We start from the raw sequence: 24,481 nt of genomic DNA, 5'->3' as shown, positions 1-24,481 counted from the left end.
TTGAAAAAAAACCCCAGAACCTAGCTCACCCCCAAGTAAATTGAGTTTGAGACCTCTGGTTTAGAATTTGTTCTTTAGAAAGATGTATTTATATGTCTTTTATGTTTTTTTAACTCTTTTGTCACAAAGAGGTGATGATGCAACTCCACAATAGAAGAGAGCATGTTTGGTGAGAGGAAGATGAGATGATTTTTCCTCATAATATTATATTTATTCTTGTAAAATTGAGATTCCCACCCCTCTTATAAAATGTCTGCTGTTGTTTTTTTTTTTTTTTTCCAATTTTTTATTGTTATATTTAGGCTTTATTCCCCAAAACTGTTTAGTTAGTTTTTCATAACATTTTAACTTCAACATAAGTAATTTTTCCTTTAATATTTCAACTTTATGCTATTAAAATTATTCTTTTTTAATTGTTATTAATTATATTATAAATCATTATCTATTATAAATTATTATATTAATAAATATGATAAATTATTAATTATTAAAATGTATTTATCTTGTAAAATTCAGAATTATTTGTTTTAGAAATGTGCCCAGGGCCAATTTAAAAACACAAATGGCCGCTTTGGCCACCCCTGGTATGGAGTACCATCGTGGTTTAGACCCTCACTTGTGCATCTTGCTCCACCAGATCTGCGTTCACGACCCCCGACTCATCTCTGGTCCCCTGAAAGCATGACAACAAATTCAACATTATATCAATAATATGATGTCGTTCACCATCCCAGACCCTCGGGTAAATTACCTGAAGTAAAACAACCAGCATCTTCTTAAAGTGACCAGAAGTGTCAGCGATCACATCGTCCTCCATGTTTCTACCATAGGCTGGAAAACACGAAACATGAACATACGAGTAAAAAAGAGGCTGATTTCTCAAAGCTGGCCACAAAAAAAGGCCTCACCGTCCTTGTATGCTTGAACCATGGCATGGATTTGTTGGTTGTTTCTTGAAGCCACGACTTCAATCAAGCACCTCTCGTTGGTTCCAGCTCCCTGGAGAAGGAAGCATGAAGTTGAACGTGACATTTGACGTGACACGAGCAGAAGGTAAGCGAGGATAAGCGTCGTACTTTGAGTGCATCTTTAATTTCTTTGGCATCGTGGTATGCTGGCGTTCTCATCAGACTCACAATGAGACGCTCAAATTTACCCGTCAGCTCATATTTCAGGTCCTCAATGAGATCCTGCAAAAAAAAAAAAAAAAAAAAAGTGCTCCCACTTGCTAATTCTGCAAAACAAACTTGTGTAAAATTCAGTAAATATGAGGAAATATACCTTCCCAAAGGTACACTTGTATGCTGCAATGACTTCCTGCCGCTGAGCGTTACTGCGAGAACTGACCAGATCCAAAATGGCTTCTTTATCACTACCTGGGAAGCACATATTCGACGAGTGTACCAGACTGCGGAAAGAGGACTGTGTAATTTGCAGACACTCACCCATGCCCTTCATCGCGTTGTACAGCGCCTCAGCATCCGCGTTGGGATCAAAACCGGCAGCATCCGCTATTGTGCCTCTGAACACCTAAAAAGAGCCATGTTGTGGTTATTGTTGTTGTTTTAGCTATGCTATAATGACCATATATAGTCATTATGTTTCACTATATTTAGTACAATATAAGCAGAGAATGGGCGGCACGGTGGTCTAGGGGTTAGCGCACAGACCTCACAGCTAGGAGACCAGGGTTCAATTCCACCCTCGGGCATCTCTGTGTGGAGTTTGCATGTTCTCCCCGTGCATGCGTGGGTTTTCTCCGGGTACTCCGGTTTCCTCCCACATTCCAAAAACATGCTAGGTTAATTGGCGACTCCAAATTGTCCATAGGTATGGATGTGAGTGTGAGTGGTTGTTTGTCTATATGTGCCCTGTGATTGGCTGGCGACCAGTCCAGGGTGTACCCCGCCTTACGCCCGAAGACAGCTGGGATAGGCTCCAGCACCCCCGCGACCCTCGTGAGGAAAAAGCGGTAGAAAATGAATGAATGAATGAATGAATAAGCAGAGAATATACATGAGTAGAAAAGGTGCCATTTTTTTAGTGTGACCTCACCATGTCCGATACCAGATATCAGCATGAAAATGTAATATCGGTATCAGATTTTTTTTTCCCGATCATGAAAATCTATCACTTTTTAGGGCCAAATGCATGTTGGGTAACTTCCTGCTGGTAAGCGTACACAGAATAAAATTACATTGTACATTAATGTTTAAGCCAGGGGTCTCAAATTCAATTTACTTGGGGGCCACTGGAGCTAGGGTCTGGGTGAGACTGGGCCGCATCAGGTTTTCCAAAAAAAAAAAAAAACGCATTTATTAAAAACAGAAAAATGAATAAACTTTGTTTTGGTTTCGATTTTCTACAATAAAAGCTCTGATAAAACATTCCACTGTTCAAATATCTTACTTTTTATTTTTCTACACAAAATAAGATGAAAAATAAATAAACAAATCAAGAATAAAGAAAATCAATCAATCAGTAATAAATAAATATAATAATAACAATAAAACGGCAAATAATAAAAACTTAAGAAACCACATATAGTTGGTGGGTAGACAAATTATTTTTTTCAGATTAAAATGAACAAAGCATTATTAGAGCCCTGTAGACATGACAAAACACGACTATAGTCACATTTATACTCTTTTTATTTACAACATATTGCGCAACTGCAGGGTCTTGAGACACATGCTAACTCGCAAACTAGAGAGCTAGCAACCTAAACAGTAGCCTCCAAGTTATTTCCTTTAAACTTAAATAGCCAAAAACTTACCACTTCCACACGGATAGGGAGGATAACTATTAACAGTTATTTAACCTTTAACATGAACATTAATCAAACGTAATAATTTTTTCTGGGTACATGATACCATACAGCATCCATATCAAAAACTTACCACTTCCACACGGATAGGGAGGATAACTATTAACAGTTATTTAACCTTTAACATGAACATTAATCAAACGTAATAATTTTTCTGGGTACATGATACCATACAGCATCCATATCAAATTTGCGCGGGCCGCACTAACATTAAATTTTCATATCAAGGCGGGGGCCTCAAATTAGTGTCCTGCGGGCCACATTTGGCCCACGGGCCGCATGTTTGAGACCCCTGGTGTAAGTGTAGTAAGTATTATAATGGTACAGTTACAATGTTACAGTTAAATTCTTAAATGATAATGAAACAGAATGACATTATATGTACTTAATTTTACTTTATTTGCCTTTTATTTAACAACTGAAAGGTGTTCAACTTTCGAGGTTTCTCTGTTTTTCTCATTTTATTTTGGTGACAGGTCATGTGACGGGACGTGAGGTGGGCAATGTGTCATGAAAGTGTCTGACTGCTTGCAGCTGTCCCAACCACGTGCACACCGGCAGCGTGCATGTACTGTATATTGTGTGTATATGTCTGTGTGTTTGTGTGGCTGCTGCAAGGACGAAGGGGTGGGATGGTGGGATGGTGGGATCGTCGGTGTGCAGCATGGAGTCAGATTACACACGCTCCGTGGGAGTCTTTTTAAAATGTTACAAAAAAAAAAGTTGCATTTTACGGACAATTATGGCTTGATTGTGTTTCAGTGATGTTTTATGGAAGTGTGAAAAGTCTTCCCTGCAGCAGCTGCCATAGAGATCAATGCTGCATTGGGGCAGTGAGCCAAAAAGCAGTGTCTCCAAACCACGACAGCTGGGTAGCCTCAACCAAGTAGCAACCATCTAAACAATCCCATAGCAACAAGGTTTTAAGTGAATCCTCAACATGGGCCTAATATGGAAGAGCCCTTGAATAGCCCATCAGTATGATGCAGCACATTTCAATGGGACGGTATATTTAAGCTACGTTAATATGACACAAAGATTAGAGTCCACTTACCATGTCTGTATTTGGTCTTGTGTGTACCACACAAATCAATAAAGTTCGAGGCCTGCGTAGAAAAAACATGGACGTCAGCAATGCAAAACATTCCACTTCACTCCACATTCTCCATGCAAGGAGTCACAGTCTGCTTCACAGTGGTGTGTTCACTGACCTGCCTCATATACATACATTGCACGAAGCACAGTAAAGAGAACATTTAGGGGTCTTATTCGGGTCTTATTATTAGAAATGTAAGCTAACTTGCACCAGACTTGGACCCCCCCCCCCCCCCCCCCCCTCCCTTTATAAAACTGACATGCAGCAGTGTTAGTTCAAGAAGTGAGTGTGTCATTCCAAAAATAGCAACAGAATGCAAGAGTAAGGGTCCGTGGGCCTCTACTGTATAAATCACAACCACACCCTCCACCTAACTTATATTATTATGATTTATACATGACAAAACACAAAAATAAACTCTTAATGTGTATACAAAAGAGATATCTTACCTCTTAAAAGTGCACGGAGAGTCTAGTGAGAATGGTGGTGCTGCTACCCCGCAGACTGCCTCACTCTTTGCGGACCGTTACGTGTCCTCCTCCTCCTCCCTCACTCCTGCTTGACGTAAAGACTGCAGCGCTCTCGCACGACCGCGCACGGCCTCTCCCACAGCGTGCGCGCGTCCTGAGGGAAGCCGAAGAAGGAGACAAATGTAATTTGACCCCACTAACCCACCCCTACTCCACCCACAACACCCTAGAGCGCTTTACGCACAACTTTACGCGTAATTTTACGCACAGCTTTACGCCGAGTTGAGTGACTTGATTATATTATTTTTTTTTTATCAGATGAAGATTATTCTCATTGTAAAGCCTTTAAAAGAATCTAGATAAGTAAATCACGCAGATTTGACACACCGGAAGATCTATTTTTGTTATGTTAAGACAATAAAATATACAAATATTAATTAAATAATGGTAAAGTGCGAACGTAGTCAGATTTCCGGATTGTAGTTTCTAATTTCATATTTAATTAAGCACTCATGACACTAAAAAATATAAATTTACTCACTTTATAAAACATTTTCGTCATACTGCTGTCATACATAAATAAACGACTATGACATAGGAGTGATTTGGACTACCATAATAAGTTCCGGGTACCAGATCCAAGCCATAACATATTCATAATAATAATACAATATTAACATTGTGTTGTGATAACTATGACATAACACAAAAATTTGTTTTTGACTTAAATGTATGTACTTTTATAACCCAAAACCTTCCAAAACAGCAATGGGAGGTGCCTAAATAGTTCTACATTTAAGTGTTCTACACTGCTCTCTTGTGTTTTAAGTATGCATTGCACTCCAACACTACTTTTTACTTTCTGTAGAGCAGGGGTCTCAAACTTAATTTACTTGGGGGCCACTGGAGCTAGGGTCTGGGTGAGACTGGGCCACATCAGGTTTTCAAAAAAAACAAAAAAACAAAAAACGCATTTATTAAAAACAAAAAAATGAATAAACTTTGCCTTGGTTCCGATTTTCTACAATAAAAGCTCTGATAAAACATTCCACTGTTCTCAAATATCTTCAATTTTATTTTTCTACACAAAATAAGATCAAGAATAAAGAAAATCAATCAGTAATAAATAAATAAATATAATAAAATAATAAAACAGCAAATAATAAAAACTTAAGAAACCACATATAGTTGGTGGGTAGACAAATTATTTTTTTCAGATTAAAATGAACAAAGCATTATTAGAGCCCTGTAGACATGACAAAACACGACTATAGTCACATTTATACTCTTTTTATTTACAACATATTGCGCAACTGCAGGGTCTTGAGACACATGCTAACTCGCAAACTAGAGAGCTAGCGACCAAAACGGTAGCCTTCAAGTTATTTCCTTTAAACTTAAATAGCCAAAAACTTACCACTTCCACACGGATAGGGAGGATAACTATTAACAGTTATTTAACCTTTAACATGAACATGAATCAAACGTAATAATTTTTTCTGGGTACATGATACCATACAGCATCCATATCAAAAACTTACCACTTCCACACGGATAGGGAGGATAACTATTAACAGTTATTTAACCTTTAACATGAACATTAATCAAACGTAATAATTTTTTCTGGGTACATGATACCATACAGCATCCATATCAAACTTGCGTGGGCCGCACTAATATTAAACTTTCATATCAAGGCGGGGGCCTCAAACTAGTGTCCTGCGGGCCACATTTGGCCCGCGGGCCGCATGTTTGAGACCCCTGCTGTAGAGTATTTTTTTCAGCTAATTACCATCCCCAAACTAGAGAAAAGCATTTTAATTTCGAAAAAAAAAAAATGATGCGTTGGAGTTGTGTCACAGTAACCGAATTTAGAACAGGACTTCATGGTGTTCCATTGAAGTACACTCCAAATATGGAACACTATTGAATCAAATAAATATATCATTGCATATAAATTCCCCACAAGAGCATTTTTGAGATTCTCACAGGGATATTTTGTGCACAGATGTGCGTCTTTCCAATAATGAGGACATTATGATCCCAAACAAGGGAGCAAGAAAGGCTACTTTGTAAGTAATTCCATAGAGTGGGAGGGTCTCACTGGTCACTCTTGTATGTACTGTATTGCAGTTTAAAAAAAAAAAACACATTCAATCCTTCATCCAAGTCAGCAGCACTGATACCGCGGCCTCATTTGGCTGTTTTGACAGCAACCGAGCCACTCCTCGGAGGCATAGAAGACAAGGTACAGTACAACATGCATATGTCTTATTATGTAGAAAATAAGAATATCATCAGAATGTGTTTCTGAAATGTTTCAGATTTTCATTTTTGAATAATCAGAATGCATAACAGGCGACAGTAATCCTGTAAAATAATAACGATGACAAAGCTGCAATGTTACATGTGCACTAGTTGTTAATAAGCGTTATCTCGCCTGTAAAAAAAAAGCATATCTCAGCATATAAGCAAGGCCAAGTGTTAAGTTTGGTCAAAGGTAGCCTGAAAAGTGTACACACAGGCTGCTTTTCCAGTTGCCTCATGCCTGCCGAAAGTTTGATGCCAGGGGGGATTAGGTGGGCTGAAATCCCTCCGTTAGTGGATGTAGGTGTAGAGAAAGTGTGCAATGCATGAGCCATGAATGCTGCTTTGTGCTCCCGTTTCTCATTAACTCTCAGGGTTGCTACTTTTGCAAAGAAGTTTGCAAACTCCAACCGAGCTGATTTTATTTCATTTACTATATTTCAAGTGGTGCATTTTGCAAAATGTTAAAGAATTCCTTCCGAGTGAGATTGTACATGCACCACACCTTTTCACTCTTATCTCTCAGTGTGTACTCATGGAATTATCTTATTTGTTTATAGCTGTCATTGAACATAACCCATCCTAAATCCAACTGGGTTTATCTTCTGACGTGATCCTGCATTGATGAGGTGAGGATATTCAATATATTTTATTGTTAGCAAGTGTCGGGATAATTGTTGATGTCAGCAAAAGCTGCTTTTTTCCCCGCATTATACTGTATCATAATGATGTAATTATGTGGAATTATGGTGGTTGAACTATGCTTAGACCATATCGCTTCATATACTCTATATTTATGTACAGTGGTGTGACACTTAAATGCTTCAGATCATCAATTTAATGTAAATTATCTTTAACGACAACACAACAGAAAACAAAATGCAGGTTTTTAATGACATATTTTATAATTAAGGGGGAAAAAAATCCAAATCTACGTGGCCTTGTGTGAAAAAATGATTGCTACCTTGTTCAAACATAACTTAACTAGGATTAATTGAGATCTATCACTCTGGAAAATATTATAAAGCAATTTATAAAGCTTTGGGACTCCAGCAAACCACAGTGAGAGCTAATATCCCCAATAGCGAGTGTCTATCAACCAAAATGACCACAAGAGAGCAGCAACGATTCCTCCAAGAGGTCACAAAAGACCCCACAACAACATCTAAAGAACTACAGGCCTCAGTTAAGGTCAGTGTTCATGACTCCACCTTAAGAAAGAAACTGGGAAAAACATGCTGAACAAAAATAACATAAAGACTCGTCTCAATTTTGCTCAAAAACATCTTGATGATGGCTAAGAACTTTGGGAAAATACTTTGTGGTCTGATGAGGCAACTTTTTGGAAGGTGTGTGTCCCATTACATCTGATGCATTTCAGAAAAAGAACACCATACCAACAGTAAAACACGGTGGTGGTAGTATGATGGTCTGAGGCTGTTTTGCTGCTTCAGGACCTGCTGTCTACCAAAAAAAATGGGTTCTGCAGCAGGACAATAATCCAAAACACACCAGCGAGTCCACCTCTGAATGACTGAAGTAAAACAAAACAAAGACCTTGAAGTGGTCTGGTCAAAGTCCTGATCTGGATCCTATTGAGATGCTGTAGCAGGACCTTAAAAAGACTCTTCATGTTGGAAAAACCTCCAGTGTGGCTGAATTACAACAATTCTGCAAAGATGAGTGGGGCTTAAGTCCTCTACAATGCTGTAAGAGACTCATTGCAAGTTAGTGTAAATGCTTGATTGCAGTTAAACGGTGGGTCAACCAGTTATTAGGTTTTTTTTTTCACAAAAAAAAATTAAGTAAAACTGTATTAACTGCATTTTGTGTTCAGTTGGATTGTCACTTACCAACATTTAAATTAGTTCACCCTACAAAGAAAAATATGAATATTACATAATAGTTGTTATTTTGATATCCTGTTTTAAAGTCCTAAAGGGCTGACCTGACAATTATTCACTGAGACGTTGATCCGCCCTTCCCATCCCTCTCTTCTGCCCCTTCTTCCACTCACTCCCTCTCCCCTTCCGTGATATCCAGCAGCATTCCCACCTGTGTCTTCCTCTCAAATTCCCTCATCTCTGCATCCCGAGCCTAAGCATGGCGTGCGCCACCCTCAAGGCACTTTTAGCGAGCCTCTCCCGGAGGAAACCCTTGGAGCCAGAAGGGGAGCAGTCCACCTTTAAACGATGCCTCACCACGCTGGACCTGGTGGCTCTCGGCGTGGGGAGCACTCTGGGCGCCGGCGTCTATGTTCTCTCTGGAGAAGTGGCCAGAGACACAGCCGGGCCCAGTATTATCATCTCGTTCTTCATCGCTGCACTGGCATCCATATTTGCCGGACTCTGCTATGCAGAGTTTGGGTCCAGAGTTCCTAAAACGGGATCGGCGTACCTGTACAGCTACGTGACAGTTGGGGAGCTGCTGGCTTTTATCACCGGATGGAATTTGCTTCTCTCCTATGTCATAGGCAAGTTCACTGCATCTTTTATTATCATGCTTATTAGTAATGCATTTTGATTGATGCCATGTTTAATTCACGTCTAAATCATATCTTACGTAACATCTTAAGCCACTGAGAACATAGTATAAACTAGAAAATTCCCACGGAAATTTTGATGGGTTTGCCACCTGTGCTGTGAACCTCGGGCCCGGTGCGCCAACGGCTACCGTGCTAGCACCTAGCAAGACAGCCTCAAGTACCGAAAAGGTTGATGCAGTCCCATAGTGTCCCCACATCATGCCATGTGTATATTTGCCTTTAGAAATGAGTAAATTAGCTAAAATGCTAACATGCTAACAGTCATCATGCTAGCACCTAGCAAGACAGCCTCAAGTACCGAAAAGGTTGATGCAGTCCCATAGTGTCCCCACATCATGCCATGTGTCTATTTGCCTTTAGAAATGAGTAAATTAGCTAAAATGCTAACATGCTAACAGTCATCATGCTAGCACCTAGCAAGACAGCCTCAAGTACCGAAAAGGTTGATGCAGTCCCATAGTGTCCCCCACATCATGCTATGTGTCTATTTGCCTTTAGAAATGAGTAAATTAGCTAAAATGCTAACATGCTAACAGTCATCATGCTAGCACCTAGCAAGAGGGCCTCAAGTTTAGAAAGTGCCAAGGTTGTCCTATAACCTCCCTACATCATGCCATGTGTGTATTTGCCTTTAGACATGAGTAAATTAGCTTAAATGCTAACATGCTAACAGTCATCATGCTAGCACCTAGCAAGAGGGCCTCAAGTTGAGAAAGTGCCAAGGTTGTCCTGTAACCTTCCTACATCATGCCATGTGTCTATTTGCATTTAGACATTAGTAAATTACCTTAAATGCTAACATGCTAACGGCTACCAAGCAAGACAGCCTCAGGTCACGAAAGGTTTGGGGCAGTCCCATAGTGTCCCCACATCATGCCATGTGTGTATTTGCCTTTAGACATGGGTAAATTAGCTAAAATGCTAACATGCTAACAGTCATCATGCTAGCACCTAGCAAGAGGGCCTCAAGTTTAGAAAGTGCCAAGGTTGTCCTATAACCTTCCTACATCATGCCATGTGTGTATTTGCCTTTAGACATGAGTAAATTAGCTTAAATGCTAACATGCTAACAGTCATCATGCTAGCACCTAACAAGAGGGCCTCAAGTTTAGAAAGTGCCAAGGTTGTCCTATAACCTTACATCATGCCATGTGTGTATTTGCCTTTAGACATGAGTAAATTAGCTTAAATGCTAACATGCTAGCAAATAGCATTTAGCCACAGGGAGAGTTGAGAAGTTTATCTCAAAAATGAGCCGTTAATCACGTTTCTACAGTCCCATCGTGTCCCCACATCATGCCATGTGTCTATTTGCATTTAGACATTAGTAAATTAGCTTAAATGCTAACATGCTAACGGCTATCAAGCAAGACAGCCTCAGGTCACGAAAAGTTTGGGGCAGTCCCATAGTGTCCCCACATCATGCCACGTGTGTATTTGCCTTTAGACATGAGTAAATTAGCTTAAATGCTAACATGCTAACAGTCATCATGCTAGCACCTAGCAAGAGGGCCTCAAGTTTAGAAAGTACCAAGGTTGTCCTATAACTTCCCTACATCATGCCATGTGTGTATTTGCCTTTAGACATGAGTAAATTAGCTTAAATGCTAACATGCTAACAGTTATCATGCTAGCACCTAGCAAGAGGGCCTCAAGTTTAGAAAGTGCCAAGGTTGTCCTATAACCTTCCTACATCATGCCATGTGTCTATTTGCATTTAGACATTAGTAAATTAGCTTAAATGCTAACATGCTAACGGCTACCAAGCAAGACAGCCTCAGGTCACGAAAGGTTTGGGGCAGTCCCATAGTGTCCCCACATCATGCCATGTGTGTATTTGCCTTTAGACATGAGTAAATTAGCTTAAATGCTAACATGCTAACAGTCATCATGCTAGCACCTAGCAAGAGGGCCTCAAGTTTAGAAAGTGCCAAGGTTGTCCTATAACCTTCCTACATCATGCCATTTATGTATTTGCCTTTAGACATGAGTAAATTAGCTTAAATGCTAACATGCTAACAGTCATCATGCTAGCACCTAGCAAGAGGGCCTCAAGTTTAGAAAGTGCCAAGGTTGTCCTGTAACCTTCCTACATCATGCCATGTGTCTATTTGCATTTAGACATTAGTAAATTAGCTTAAATGCTAACATGCTAACGGCTACCAAGCAAGACAGCCTCAGGTCACGAAAAGTTTGGGGCAGTCCCATAGTGTCCCCACATCATGCCACGTGTGCATTTGCCTTTAGACATGAGTAAATTAGCTTAAATGCTAACATGCTAACAGTCATCATGCTAGCACCTAGCAAGAGGGCCTCAAGTTTAGAAAGTGCCAAGGTTGTCCTATAACCTTCCTACATCATGCCATGTGTGTATTTGCCTTTAGACAAGAGTAAATTCGCTAAAATGCTAACATGCTAACAGTCATCATGCTAGCACCTAGCAAGAGGGCCTCAAGTTTAGAAAGTACCAAGGTTGTCCTATAACTTCGCTACATCATGCCATGTGTGTATTTGCCTTTAGACATGAGTAAATTAGCTTAAATGCTAACATGCTAACAGTCATCATGCTAGCACCTAGCAAGAGGGCCTCAAGTTTAGAAAGTGCCAAGGTTGTCCTATAACCTTCCTACATCATGCCATGTATGTATTTGCCTTTAGACATGAGTAAATTAGCTTAAATGCTAACATGCTAACAGTCATCATGCTAGCACCTAGCAAGAGGGCCTCAAGTTTAGAAAGTGCCAAGGTTGTCCTATAACCTTCCTACATCATGCCATGTGTGTATTTGCCTTTAGACAAGAGTAAATTTGCTAAAATGCTAACATGCTAACAGTCATCATGCTAGCACCTAGCAAGAGGGCCTCAAGTTTAGAAAGTGCCAAGGTTGTCCTATAACCTCCCTACATCATGCCATGTGTGTATTTGCCTTTAGACATGAGTAAATTAGCTTAAATGCGAACATGCTAACAGTCATCATGCTAGCACCTAGCAAGAGGGCCTCAAGTTTAGAAAGTGCCAAGGTTGTCCTATAGCTTCCCTACATCATGCCATGTGTGTATTTGCCTTTAGACATGAGTAAATTAGCTAAAATGCTAACATGCTAACAGTCATCATGCTAGCACCTAGCAAGAGGGCTTCAAGTTTAGAAAGTGCCAAGGTTGTCCTATAACCTTCCTACATCATGCCATGTGTGTATTTGCCTTTAGACATGAGTAAATTAGCTTAAATGCTAACATGCTAACATGCTAACATTCTAGCAATTAGCATTTAGCCACAGAGAGAGATGAGAAGTTCATCTAAAAAATGAGCCGTAAAGACAGATTTTTGGGGGGCTTGCATTACTGAGCAAGCCCATAATGATCAACCATCCACATGAGACATCATGTGGTCTTTCACCTGCTTTAGAAGCAGATTCTTCAACGACAACACTTTGACGGACACCCGTCCTCAGGATTACAGCCATGTAAATAAGACCATAAAACCTAAGTCTAAAGTGTAGCGGATGCCAGGAAGGAAATCAACATTAATCTCTTTATGACAGCACTTAAATGATGACTCAATGGGTTGCATTTTTCCACTAACTTTCCGCAGGGACGTCGAGTGTTGCGTTAGCCTGGAGTGGGACGTTTGATGACCTCATTGGGGGTGTCATGTCCAAGTACTTTGAAGAAAATGCACCGATGGGCCTTCCAGGATTGGCGCCCTACCCGGATGTCTTTGCAGCTTGTCTCATTATGCTCCTATCTGGTAATGTAACCTACATACATCATATAATAGTAGATTAGGGGTGTTGCAATATATGATATTGGGTTTATTTTAACATTAATTTTAATGCCAAAATATCGGACTGGACAATATACCAATCACAAAACAATCCAGGTACATTTTGAAATGTTTTAACCTTGCATGCATGAACTAAGCTACATGACAAAACATAAACAAAACACTAAAAATGATACTACTTCTAATCATTTATGTTAATGTGTATTTATGTAAAGGTACATAGAAAATAGATTAGTTTTACGTTAAAAGAACTACAATTCCCATGATGCTTAGCATGCCGTACAAGGAAGTAAGTAACGTAAGTTACAACGGCTCATACAAGAGGTCACAAAAGACCCCACAACAACATCCAAAGAACTGCAGGCCTCACTGGCTTCAGTTAAGGTCAGTGTTCATGACTCCACCTTAAGAAAGACAGCTAAGTAGATAAGTAGGTGCTGGAACCTATCACAGCTGTCTTCGGGCGAGAGGCGGCAGCCAATCAGAGGGCACATATAGACAAACAACCATTCACACTCGACATAATGTTTTGATCTGAAAAATCTTATGTAACTTTGATCAAATGCAGAATTACTGCAGCTTCTGCTTGGAAATTATCACCACATGGCTCCTCCATTGTCCAATTTCAGGTCAACATTTGCAATAAAACTCGCAACCCAATCCAGGTTTAAGCTTTATATACCCTTCTTAAATACATTTAAAGTATAAAATGTATAGGTACTCACCACTAATGAATGATAATGTAAGATGATGGATGAACAAGTGGAATCGGAGTCATGGTGCGTTCAAGGACCACTGTACAAAAAGCATAAAGAGATAAACATGTAAAAACGGTACATATGTGTTGTGCATTGTACCTGTATTAACATGTTGTTTATAAATTGTTAGACTTAAAAAATGTAATCATTGAAAAATAATTAAATCATTAAAAATTAAATAATTTATTTTAATTAATTAAAATAAAAAAATAACATAAAAATAAAATTAAAAAAATAAATAAATAAATAAATAAATAAAAATATAAAAAAATAAAAAAATAAAAAAATAAAAAATAAAAAATAAAACTAATAAATAAGCATGTCAATTTAATATCAGGTCTTTTTTTCAAAGGTGTGCTCTCCTTTGGGGTGAAAGAGTCAACCACCATCAACAAGATCTTCACTGGAGTCAACATCCTGGTCCTGGTCTTTGTGGCCATCTCCGGCTTCATCAAGGGGGACATCTCCAACTGGCAAATCAGTGAAGACACGCTCCTTAACGCCACGGCTGAGCTCCAGTAAAGTCAAAGATTGCTACAATGCTGTTTGTATTTGGGTGCATAGCGGCATCCTCTTATTGACAGATAAGCTATCATCACATTGCAGGTTACAGTACAGTACAGTAAACACGCTAATAAGATAATGGACGCTGTTTTGCACAGTAACCTGAGCACCACCGCTAATCTGACAAGCGTGTATGGCGTCGGTGGATTTATGCCGTATGGCATCAGTGGAACCCTGGCTGGTGCGGCGACTTGCTTCTATGCTTTTGTGGGATTTGACTGCATCGCGACGACAGGTGAGAAGACTGACTGGGGATGTTTTTTGTTTTTTTTATATACATTTATGGATTCTACATGTGTCCAAGCTTTTTGTATTCTTCTCAGGTGAGGAGGTGAAGAACCCTCAAAAGTCGGTCCCGGTTGGGATTGTGGCCTCTTTACTTATCTGTTTCCTGGCCTACTTTGCCGTTTCCGCGGCGCTCACCATGATGATGCCTTACTACATGCTCAGCCAAAAGAGCCCCCTGCCCGTCGCTTTTGACTATATCGGCTGGGGTCCTGCCAAATATGTAGTAGCAGTCGGGTCACTGTGTGCTCTGTCCACCAGGTACTTATGAATCAATATTGCATCATCTCACATAATAATAATAATAATAATAATAACACCCTTTTTGCGTTTGTGTGTGCAGCCAATACTACTTTGCTAATGTTAGTTGAATGGTAGTGCTAAGTGTATGCGCATGTTAGCATGATAACATCGAGCACAATAGTGTCTACCTATTAAAATGGTAAAAATACTACTTTGCTAATGTTAGCATGCTAACACCTTGAATGGTAGTGCTAAGTGTATGCGCATGTTAGCATGATAACATCGAGCATAATAGTGTCTACCTATTAAAATGGTAAAAATACTACTTTGCTAATGTTAGCATGCTAACACCTTGAATGATAGTGCTAAGTGTATGCGCATGTTAGCATGATAACATCGAGCATAATAGTGTCTACCTATGACAATGGTAAAATTACTACTTTGCTAATGTTAGCATGCTAACACCTTGAATGGTAGTGCTAAGTGTATGCTCATGTTAGCATGCTAACATCGAGCATAATAGTGTCTACCTATGACAATGGTAAAATTACTACTTTGCTAATGTTAGCATGCTAACACCTTGAATGGTAGTGCTAAGTGTATGCGCATGTTAGCATGCTAACATCGAGCATAATAGTGTCTACCTATTAAAATGGTAAAAATACTACTTTGCTAATGTTAGCATGCTAACACCTTGAATGGTAGTGCTAAGTGTATGCGCATGTTAGCATGCTAACATCGAGCATAATAGTGTCTACCTATTAAAATGGTAAAAATACTACTTTGCTAATGTTAGCATGCTAACACCTTGAATGGTAGTGCTAAGTGTATGCGCATGTTAGCATGCTAACATCGAGTATAATAGTGCATCATCTCACATAAGAATAATAATAATAACACCCTTTTTGCGTTTGTGTGTGCAGCCTATTGGGTTCCATGTTCCCGATGCCGAGGGTGATGTTTGCCATGGCAAGAGACGGGCTCCTCTTCCAACCCCTGACCAAAGTCACTTCCAGAGGTAGTCCTGCAGTGGCTACCATATCATCTGGGACTGTAGCAGGTAAACATTGCTATAACAAAATTAGGATTTTAATTTTCATTCGAGTACTCCGGTCCAGAAACATGCATGTAAACGCGACTAGGACAAGTTTCATTACTAGAAGTATTGTCTCTGTGCTATTTTCAGCCATCATGGCTCTGCTGTTCGACCTGGACGCTTTGGTGGAGATGATGTCCATCGGTACCTTGTTTGCCTACACACTGGTGGCCATTTGCATCCTAATTCTGAGGTTCCAACAATAGCTTTATTAATATTTGTTAGCAAATCAGCCTGCATTTTTACTGTATTGGATATCATTCAAGGTACCAGATGGATCCATCCCAAGACCGAGAACTTCAAATCATTGAGAGCAACACCAAGTTTGGCTTCCTGAAGCCTGCATCATCTCCAAATTCATTCACTTCAAAAACAGTCACTGTTCTGATTTTAATCTCCGGTGAGCACACATTCATCGGATTAATTCATTAACTAATTAATTAATTAACTCGTATTGTGTGTGCACAGTTGCATGCGTGGCCGCGTTGTGCATCACACTCAGCCTGGGTATTGATGCGTTATCCGCTATGGAAGCGTGGAGCATCACACTCGTCTGCGTGTTCTCCGTTATACTGCTACTTAGCGTGTTCCTTATTTGGAGGCACCCACAGAACGCCACCAAGGCATCCTTTATGGTAAGTACGTATATACGTACGTACACGTGAATGCAGAATATGAGTACTAATATGTGGATATTGTGTTTTTATGTACTCGTTTAGGTGCCCATGCTACCTGCACTGCCCATAGTGAGTACGCTTATCAACGTCTACCTCATGTTCCAGTTAGAAGGCGCCACGTGGGTACGCTACGCCATCTGGATGGCCGTTGGTGAGGCAATACTCGGGATAAAAGAATTTCTTAGTATTTATTTTTCCTTTTAATTGTGGTAATTGTTTTTAATTCTAATAATAAAGCACTTTATGTTGCATGTCTTTGCAAAAAAAAAAAAAGTGTTATACAAATAAAGTTGTTTTGATTTAATTGTCCAAGCCTATGAGCTGTAACGCGGTGTCTCTGCAGGCCTCGTCATCTATTTTGGTTACGGGCTGCATTACAGTGTTCAGAGGCAGCGGCTCAAATCCAACCTGCCGGTCATTGAAAGCATCAGCGAAAAGACGGACAAGAGCATCTTTAAAGAAGACAAATTCTAAGCTGTTGTGGGCGAAGATGAAAAGATGTTACAGTGAGTCACTGTTTTGGAATTGTGTGTAACGACGCGTGTCGCTGCTGGTTAAGCATCAGTACTTTATCATATTTTCATGGAGTTCAAATAACCGTGGGCATTAAATTTTGTGTTTTTTTTTTCCTTTCACTGTCGGGTTGCACAATGTGTGCCATCGTTAATCATATTTACATGTTTTGCCTTTTGATTGCAAAGTAGTTCTTATACTGTACCTATGTGCTTTTTAAACTGTATAAAATGTATGAAGTAAAAACAATTGTTTCTAATACTATTTGTACTTTTGGAAGTGTATGTAAATAATCTTAAATTGTGATTTGGCGATACGGAATGTAATAATCCTTTTTTTATTTTGCTGTTGACAATGCGAATATTCATTGTTTCAAAGTGTCAAAAGTGTAAATATGAAGAGTGTACATGTTTTCTCATGATATATTGTAAATGTATCTTTTAATTAAAGAGAAACTCATATTTTCAAGATGGTTGTTCGAGTATGCTAACACCTTGAATGGTAGTGTTAAGTGTATGCGCATGTTAGCATGCTAACATCGAGCATAATAGTGTCTACCTATGAAAATGGTGAAATTACTACTTTGCTAATGTTAGCATGCTAACACCTTGAATGGTAGTGCTAAGTGTATGCACATGTTAGCATGCTAACATCTAACACAACAGTGTTTACCTATAAAAATTGTAAAAATACTACTTTGCTAATGTTAGCATGCTAACACCTTGAATGGTAGTGCTAAGTGTATACTTATGTTAGCATGCTAACATCAAGCATGTTAGCACATTAGCATGCTAACACCTCACATGGTAGTGTTCATGTTAGCATGCTAACATCTAGCATAATAGTGTCTATGAAAATTGCAAAAATACTACTTTGCTAATGTTAGCATGTTAACACATTGAATGGTAGTGCTAAGTGTATGCGCATGTTAGCATGCTAACATCGAGCATAATAGTGTCTACCTATGAAAATGGTAAAAATACTACTTTGCTAATGTTAGCATGCTAACACCTTGAATGGTAGTGCGCATGTTAGCATGCCAACATCGAGCATAATAGTGTCTACCTATGAAAATGGTAAAATTACTGCTTTGCTAATGTTAGCATGCTAACACCTTGCTAAGTGTCCAGGATGTACCCTTCCTCTTGACCGGAGTCAGCTGGGATAGACTCCAGCATAAAACCCTGACCCTAATAAGGATAAATGGCATCAAAAAGGATGGATGGGTGGACAAACTAGGAGATAAACGCCAGAAAAAATATAACCTCCGCTAGGTAATTGCTAGTTAAACGTTATATTTACAATTCCTAGTCACAGTCCTTTAGGAATGGGAACGCTTCCATCATAATTCTAGTGGCAAAAGTGATTTTCCTTAAACCGAAGTTTAAAAAACTTGTAAGGCTAAATGCTAAGCAGGGTTTGGGTTTTTACAGCACAGCAAATGCTTTTAATAAGCTTTTCCACAGGTTTGTCTCACACTGCTAGCAGACTTCCAGTCCAGCAGCTAAGCAAACAGGCTCTGTGATTCCACATGGAGGGGCCTCTGTTTTTGCGCCCTCATTGGTCCAGACAAGCTTGAAAGCGTCCATTCAGCCAGTCAGGAGGAATTTGGGGTACTAATGCCACTCTCAGGAGGAGCGCTCATGTGATTGCGGAAAGCAGCTGACCACTCATTTTTACGAGCTTTGCCCACCGCCTCCTGTCCTCGTTCATTCTCCTTGCTCTGGATAGTTTGCATTTTGTGTTGAACGGTGGGGTCTAAAGAACCACAGACGGCTTTGGTAATTCAGTAACATGACTTCGGTGAACTTGATTGGTTGGAAGTGGAGGCGGGTGCTGGGCGCCCTTCTTATTTGTTTCATGATCTGTGATTTAGGTAAGTGATTTCCCCCCCCCCCCCCCGATTGCAATGCTCTTCTGTGAATGTACAGACCGACTGACTTGGGATAGGAATGGGGGAAAACATGATGGCGTTCCAGATTTGTGATTCTTAGTTAGGCTACCTCAGTTTTAGTATATTGTCTTGGTTATCGTACAATATCATTCCCTGTAAATCAAGTTCCCGAACAAACTCAGCATCCATGCATGTTAATGAGTGTGACTGATATATTACGGTGGTCGAGTGGTTAGCATGCAGACCTCACAGCTAAAAAAAACAGGGTTCAATTCCACCCTCGGCCATCTCTGTGTGGAGTTTGCATGTTCTCCCCGTGCATGCGTGGGTTTTCTCCGGGTACTCCGGTTTCCTCCCACATACCAAAAACATGCTAGGTTAATTAGTGACTCCAAATTGTCCATAGGTCCATTTTATACTTTAAATGTATTTAAGAAGGGTATCTAAAGCTTAAACCTGGATTCGGTTGCGAGTCAACAATGGTATTTGAACGGACAAGTAGAAGGTGAATCATCAACACACACTTTTATTGCAAATGTTGACCTGAAATTTGACAATGGAGGAGCTGTGTGGTGATAATGTCCAAGCAGAAGCTGCAGTAATTCTGCGTTTGATCAAAGGTACATAAGATTTTTCAGATCAAAACATTATGTCGAGTGTGAATGGTTGTTTGTCTATATGTGCCCTGTGATTGGCTGGCAAGCAGTCCAGTCAAACAACCATTCACACTCACATTCATACCTATGGACAATTTGGAGTCGCTAATTAACCTAGCATGTTTTTGGAATGTGGGAGGAAACCGGAGTACCCCGAGAAAACCCACGCATGCACGGGGGAGAACATGCAAACTCCACACAGAGATGCCCGAGGGTGGAATTGAACCCTGGTCTCCTAGCTGTGAGGTCTGCGCGCTAACCACTAGACCGCCCATTTGTCGGAAATTTCAAAAAAAAGTCCAAAAAAGCATTTTCAAGCCCCCTCATGAAATCTGTTCCGATTACTTAGCTTATTGTCACAAAGATGCTCAAGAGCAGAAGAGTCCAGGGAGGAAGTCCAAGTCCAGCAAACCCAAAGTGGGGAAAGCAGCACACAAAGAACCCCCAGCAGTAAAAACCAAACCAAAGATTAAAGCTCCAGCGCAGGTCCAAACCTTGCTTACACAGGTATTTAACCAACAACTCCTTCTTTGAACATAACCACTCATTTCCTTTATGTCTGTAACGTCTTTATATCTGACACCCAAAGGTATTAAACAGAGGTAGGTTCACCAAGGTGGGTGAGACTCTGAAGGTTCAGGTTGGAGACACTTTGGAGCTGAGGTGCAGGGGTAAACCTGTGCAGTGGGGCGTCCCGTCATATTTGGAGGAGGATGACGAGGGCAGGTTGAGGTAAGATTCATGTTTGATACCCGTCTTTTATAAGTTTTACTATTTTTTTTTACTATTTCCTGGTTTGCTGCTACAGGATGGTGCAGAACGAGCGATACGGAGTTCTGACGCTAGTCAATAGTACAGGAGCCGACACAGGGGAGTACACTTGCTACCCTATGTTCTGTGAGGACACGGACTGCAGGAAAGACTACGACAAAGCCGGCAAAGTCTTTGTTTTCTTTACCGGTACAGTAAACAAAAAATCAACACTGCAATTTATTTTGAAATTTATGCTAATTTATCTGAATGTTCCAAAAATAGACCCACAGGAGCTTTTTGTTCCGTCATCTGATTACTACGAGGTAATACAGCTGAGAACCAATTGGCCGACGCGCCTCCCTTGTCAGGTGACTTCACCGGAAGCTAAGGTGACGCTGCACCGCGAGTACCCGCCAGTGGAGGTGGAAGTGGACGGGACGGAGATCTCCTTCGACGTTAAGAAAGGCTTCACGATCCATCGACCGAGACCGTATCACGCTGGAGCTTTGTACTGCGTGGCCAGCCTGGGGGGGCTGAGGCAGAGCTCCACCAAGTACATGCTCATCTATGTCAACTGTGAGTGAACATTTTTAGTATTAGTCAATGGCAACACAATTCAATAAGGAAGAAAAAAAGGTTGGGCCAATCTCAACAACTGCAATCAACTGACTTGCAATGAGTCTCTTACAGCATCAGATTTAGTATTACTCAATGACAACACAACTGAATATAAAATTTAGTTTTTTAAGGGAGAAAAAAAGATTGCGCCAACCTTAGCGGCAACAACTGCAATCAACTGACTTGCAATGAGTCTCTTACAGCATCAGATTTAGTATTACTCAATGGCAACACAACTGAATATAAAATTGAGTTTTTTAAGGGAGAAAAAAAGGTTGGGTCAATCTTAGCGGCAACAACTGCAATCAAGTGACTTGCAATGAGTCTCTTACAGCATCAGATTTAGTATTACTCAATGGCAACACAACTCAATATAAAATTGAGTTTTTTAAGGGAGAAAAAAAAGATTGGGCCAATCTTAGCGACAACAACTGCAATCAACTGACTTGCAATGAGTCTCTTACAGCATCAGATTTAGTATTACTCAATGGCAACACAACTGAATACAAAATGGAGTTTTTAAAGGGAGAAAAAAGATTGGGCCAATCTCAACAACTGCAATCAACTGACTTGCAATGAGTCTCTTACAGCATCAGATTTAGTATAACTCAATGGCAACACAACTGAATATAAAATTGAGTTTTTCAAGAGAGAAAAAAAGGTTGGGCCAATCTTAGCGGCAACAACTGCAATCAACTGACTTGCAATGAGTCTCTTACAGCATCAGATTTAGTATTACTCAATGGCAACACAACTGAATATAAAATTGAGTTTTTTATGAGAGAAAAAAACGTTGCGCCAACCTTAGCGGCAACAACTGCAATCAACTGACTTGCAATGAGTCTCTTACAGCATCAGATTTAGTATTAGTCAATGGCAACACAACTGAATATAAAATTGAGTTTTTTAAGAGAGAAAAAAAGGTTGGGCCAATCTTAGCGGCAACAACTGTAATCAAGTGACTTGCAATGAGTCTCTTACAGCATCAGATTTAGTATTACTCAATGGCAACACAACTGAATATAAAATTGAGTTTTTTAAGGGAGAAAAAAAGGTTGGGCCAATCTTAGCGGTAACAACTGCAATCAAGTGACTTTCAATGAGTCTCTTACAGCATCAGATTTAGTATTACTCAATGGCAACACAGCTGGATATAAAATGGAGTTTTTTAAGGGAGAAAAAAAGATTGGGCCAATCTCAACAACTGCAATCAACTGACTTGCAATGAGTCTCTTACAGCATCAGATTTAGTATTACTCAATGGCAACACAACTGAATATAAAATTGAGTTTTTTAAGGGAGGAAAAAAAAGGTTGGGCCAATCTTAGCGGCAACAACTGCAATCAAGTGACTTGCAATGAGTCTCTTACAGCATCAGATTTAGTATTACTCAATGGCAACACAACTGAATATGAAATTGGGTTTTTTAAGGGAGAAATGGAGTCACGAACGCTGACCTTAACTGAAATGGATGTTATTGCGGGGTCTTTTGTGACCTCTTGGATGAGTCAATGCTGCTCTCCTGGGGTTTATTTTGGTTGGCCAGCCAGCCACTCCTGTGAAGGTTCACCACTGTTCCATGTTTTCTCCATTTGTGCATAATGGCTCTCACTGTGGTTTGCTGGAGTCCCAACACATTAGAAATGGCTTAATAACCTTCTCTAGACTCATAGATCTAATTTTTTTCTGCATTTTGTATTCAGTTATGTGGTCATCTTTAAAGCATTTTCTTGCAGCCTATCCCAGCTGACATTGAGTAAAAGGCGGGGCACACTGTGGACGGGTTGCCAGTCAATCACAGGACACATATAGACAAACATGCATTCACACCCATAATTCCATAGTGTCGCTGCCAGTATAGTAAAACCTGCTAATTAGGGTTTGTAAGCTTTCCAATGGTCTTCCAAAGTGTCTGGAAAAAATAACATATGTTTAGAAATGTCAAAACGTCACTTCATGATACTTCAATTATGTAATTAAACAGCTGGTAATTACTGGGCAGTGACTCATTGTGGGTGCACCAGTACCCCAACATAGTTACTAACACGCTGCATCTTTACCACTCAATGCTACTCTCAAATAGAGTCTTTATCACGCCCTTTCAGACCCAATGGCCCCCCCCGCCCCAGTGATCCAAGCCAATGCAAGCTCCGTGGCTACTGGTGATAATCTCCGTGTCAGCTGCACAGTGACGGGCGAGAGGGATGTGGCAGTGGATATCACATGGGAGTACCCCGGACAGCAGGTCATAAGGATACACGGCAGGTAACTCATGCGTGTAATCATCATGTCATCACGGTGTTTTTTTTTATACAGATGGGGAGGCCTCCGTACACGCTAGAGAGCATCCGCCCACTGGGCGGAGGTTCGGCAAGACACCAGACTCAGTCCATCCTCCTGGTGGATGAGGTGAGGGACGTGGACCAAGGAACATACACCTGTACTGCCGAGAACCTGCAAGGTTCCAAATCAGTGTCCACAACGGTGAAAGTACTTCCTGCTAAAGTTAAACCTCGAAAACCATAAGATGTCCTGTTTGACTCCGCTGACGCTGATGTTTGTGCTATTTTTGGATCAACAACTATTCCCATACCGATGTAGTAATATTTTGTATGACAAGTTTGTATTTGAAATACTGCAATTTTGCTTGAATCATTAAATTATATTCAACTTTTATGATTTTCTTTAATCCTTACTGTCAAGTCGTGAAATCTGCAATTTTTTGTAACTATTTACAGCTAGTATTTTATGCAGAGTACCGTTTTTTTTCACTAATATTTAGGACAAAGTGACATAATTATAACTAACTATATTTTACATTTAGACTTAGATGCATTAATGTATTAATGTTGTTACACTGTTATAAATAATTTCTCTCATTTGTTTTAAATTTACTACATAACTGTATGATAATGCAGATGATAATAATAAAAAAATGCTCATGATAAAAAAAATGATAATAATAATAAAGGCATTTTTTCAAACAAAATTAATGAATAACATAACAAAATTATGCCAAAAATTCAGCTTAATCAGAGGAGTATAAAAAAATGCCTTTATTATTATTATCATTTTTTTTCCTCTCATTAAGCTGAATTTTTGGCATAATTTTGTTATGTTATTCATTAATTTTGTTTAATTTGTTTATTCAGACAAGGTGTTTTACAAAAAAAAATAATCTAATATACAGTACCAAAAAAATTTACACATTTACCTGAAACTCCATTTAATTCACTATATAATGACATATAAAATATAGTATAGTTAAAAAACAAAAATAACGAAATAAAATAAAGTAAACATATTCCCAGTACGAAGATGACATTAAATTAACCAAAGCAATTAACCGAGCAATATTAAAGATAAAATATTATGTTCATTTTATGGATCTAAAAT

At 39.6% G+C, this 24,481-nt stretch overlaps 3 protein-coding genes across 6 annotated transcripts in view; 2 read left to right on the top strand and 1 right to left on the bottom strand.

The window, feature by feature from the left end:
* The window catches only part of anxa6 (annexin A6), a 58,115-nt gene that overhangs the window by 14,172 nt on the left and 19,462 nt on the right, over positions 1–24,481 (bottom strand). For all 3 annotated transcript variants that reach the window (XR_009120846.1, XM_058062831.1, XM_058062830.1), the window contains exons 7-15: positions 13,754–13,823; positions 4,373–4,547; positions 3,882–3,933; positions 1,446–1,530; positions 1,282–1,376; positions 1,077–1,190; positions 909–999; positions 752–831; positions 617–673 (exon numbers count right to left, since the gene is read on the bottom strand). Coding sequence is in view for 2 of the 3 variants with exons in the window: in XM_058062831.1 (XP_057918814.1) it covers positions 617–673; positions 752–831; positions 909–999; positions 1,077–1,190; positions 1,282–1,376; positions 1,446–1,530; positions 3,882–3,884 (525 nt within the window). In the remaining variant the exon portion in view is untranslated. The remainder of the gene's footprint in view (positions 1–616; positions 674–751; positions 832–908; positions 1,000–1,076; positions 1,191–1,281; positions 1,377–1,445; positions 1,531–3,881; positions 3,934–4,372; positions 4,548–13,753; positions 13,824–24,481) is intronic.
* On the top strand, positions 6,571–17,511 carry LOC131110112 (cationic amino acid transporter 2-like). Of its 2 annotated transcripts, none has more exons than XM_058062836.1 (13): positions 6,571–6,641; positions 7,261–7,329; positions 8,747–9,173; positions 12,837–12,992; positions 14,139–14,304; positions 14,449–14,585; positions 14,674–14,896; positions 15,802–15,938; positions 16,065–16,167; positions 16,241–16,374; positions 16,443–16,609; positions 16,694–16,802; positions 16,995–17,511. In XM_058062836.1, the coding sequence occupies exons 3-13, from the start codon at positions 8,804–8,806 to the stop codon at positions 17,123–17,125; spliced, it is 1,833 nt and encodes a 610-aa protein (XP_057918819.1). In that variant the 5' UTR covers positions 6,571–6,641; positions 7,261–7,329; positions 8,747–8,803; the 3' UTR covers positions 17,126–17,511. The 2 variants fall into 2 exon arrangements, with proteins under 2 accessions (XP_057918819.1, XP_057918818.1); XM_058062835.1 differs by having other exon boundaries at positions 6,580–6,641; positions 8,744–9,173.
* On the top strand, positions 18,781–23,733 carry LOC131110113 (platelet-derived growth factor receptor-like protein). The gene is made up of 7 exons (XM_058062837.1): positions 18,781–19,040; positions 20,064–20,221; positions 20,304–20,446; positions 20,523–20,674; positions 20,750–21,043; positions 23,191–23,330; positions 23,402–23,733. Exons 1-7 carry the CDS (start codon positions 18,959–18,961, stop codon positions 23,609–23,611), a joined length of 1,179 nt encoding a protein of 392 aa, XP_057918820.1. The 5' UTR covers positions 18,781–18,958; the 3' UTR covers positions 23,612–23,733.

The sequence above is a fragment of the Doryrhamphus excisus genome, chromosome 23, assembly GCF_030265055.1.
Source record: "Doryrhamphus excisus isolate RoL2022-K1 chromosome 23, RoL_Dexc_1.0, whole genome shotgun sequence".
Taxonomy (NCBI): Eukaryota; Metazoa; Chordata; class Actinopteri; order Syngnathiformes; family Syngnathidae; genus Doryrhamphus; species Doryrhamphus excisus.
This window is presented reverse-complemented; position numbering and strand designations above follow the sequence as displayed.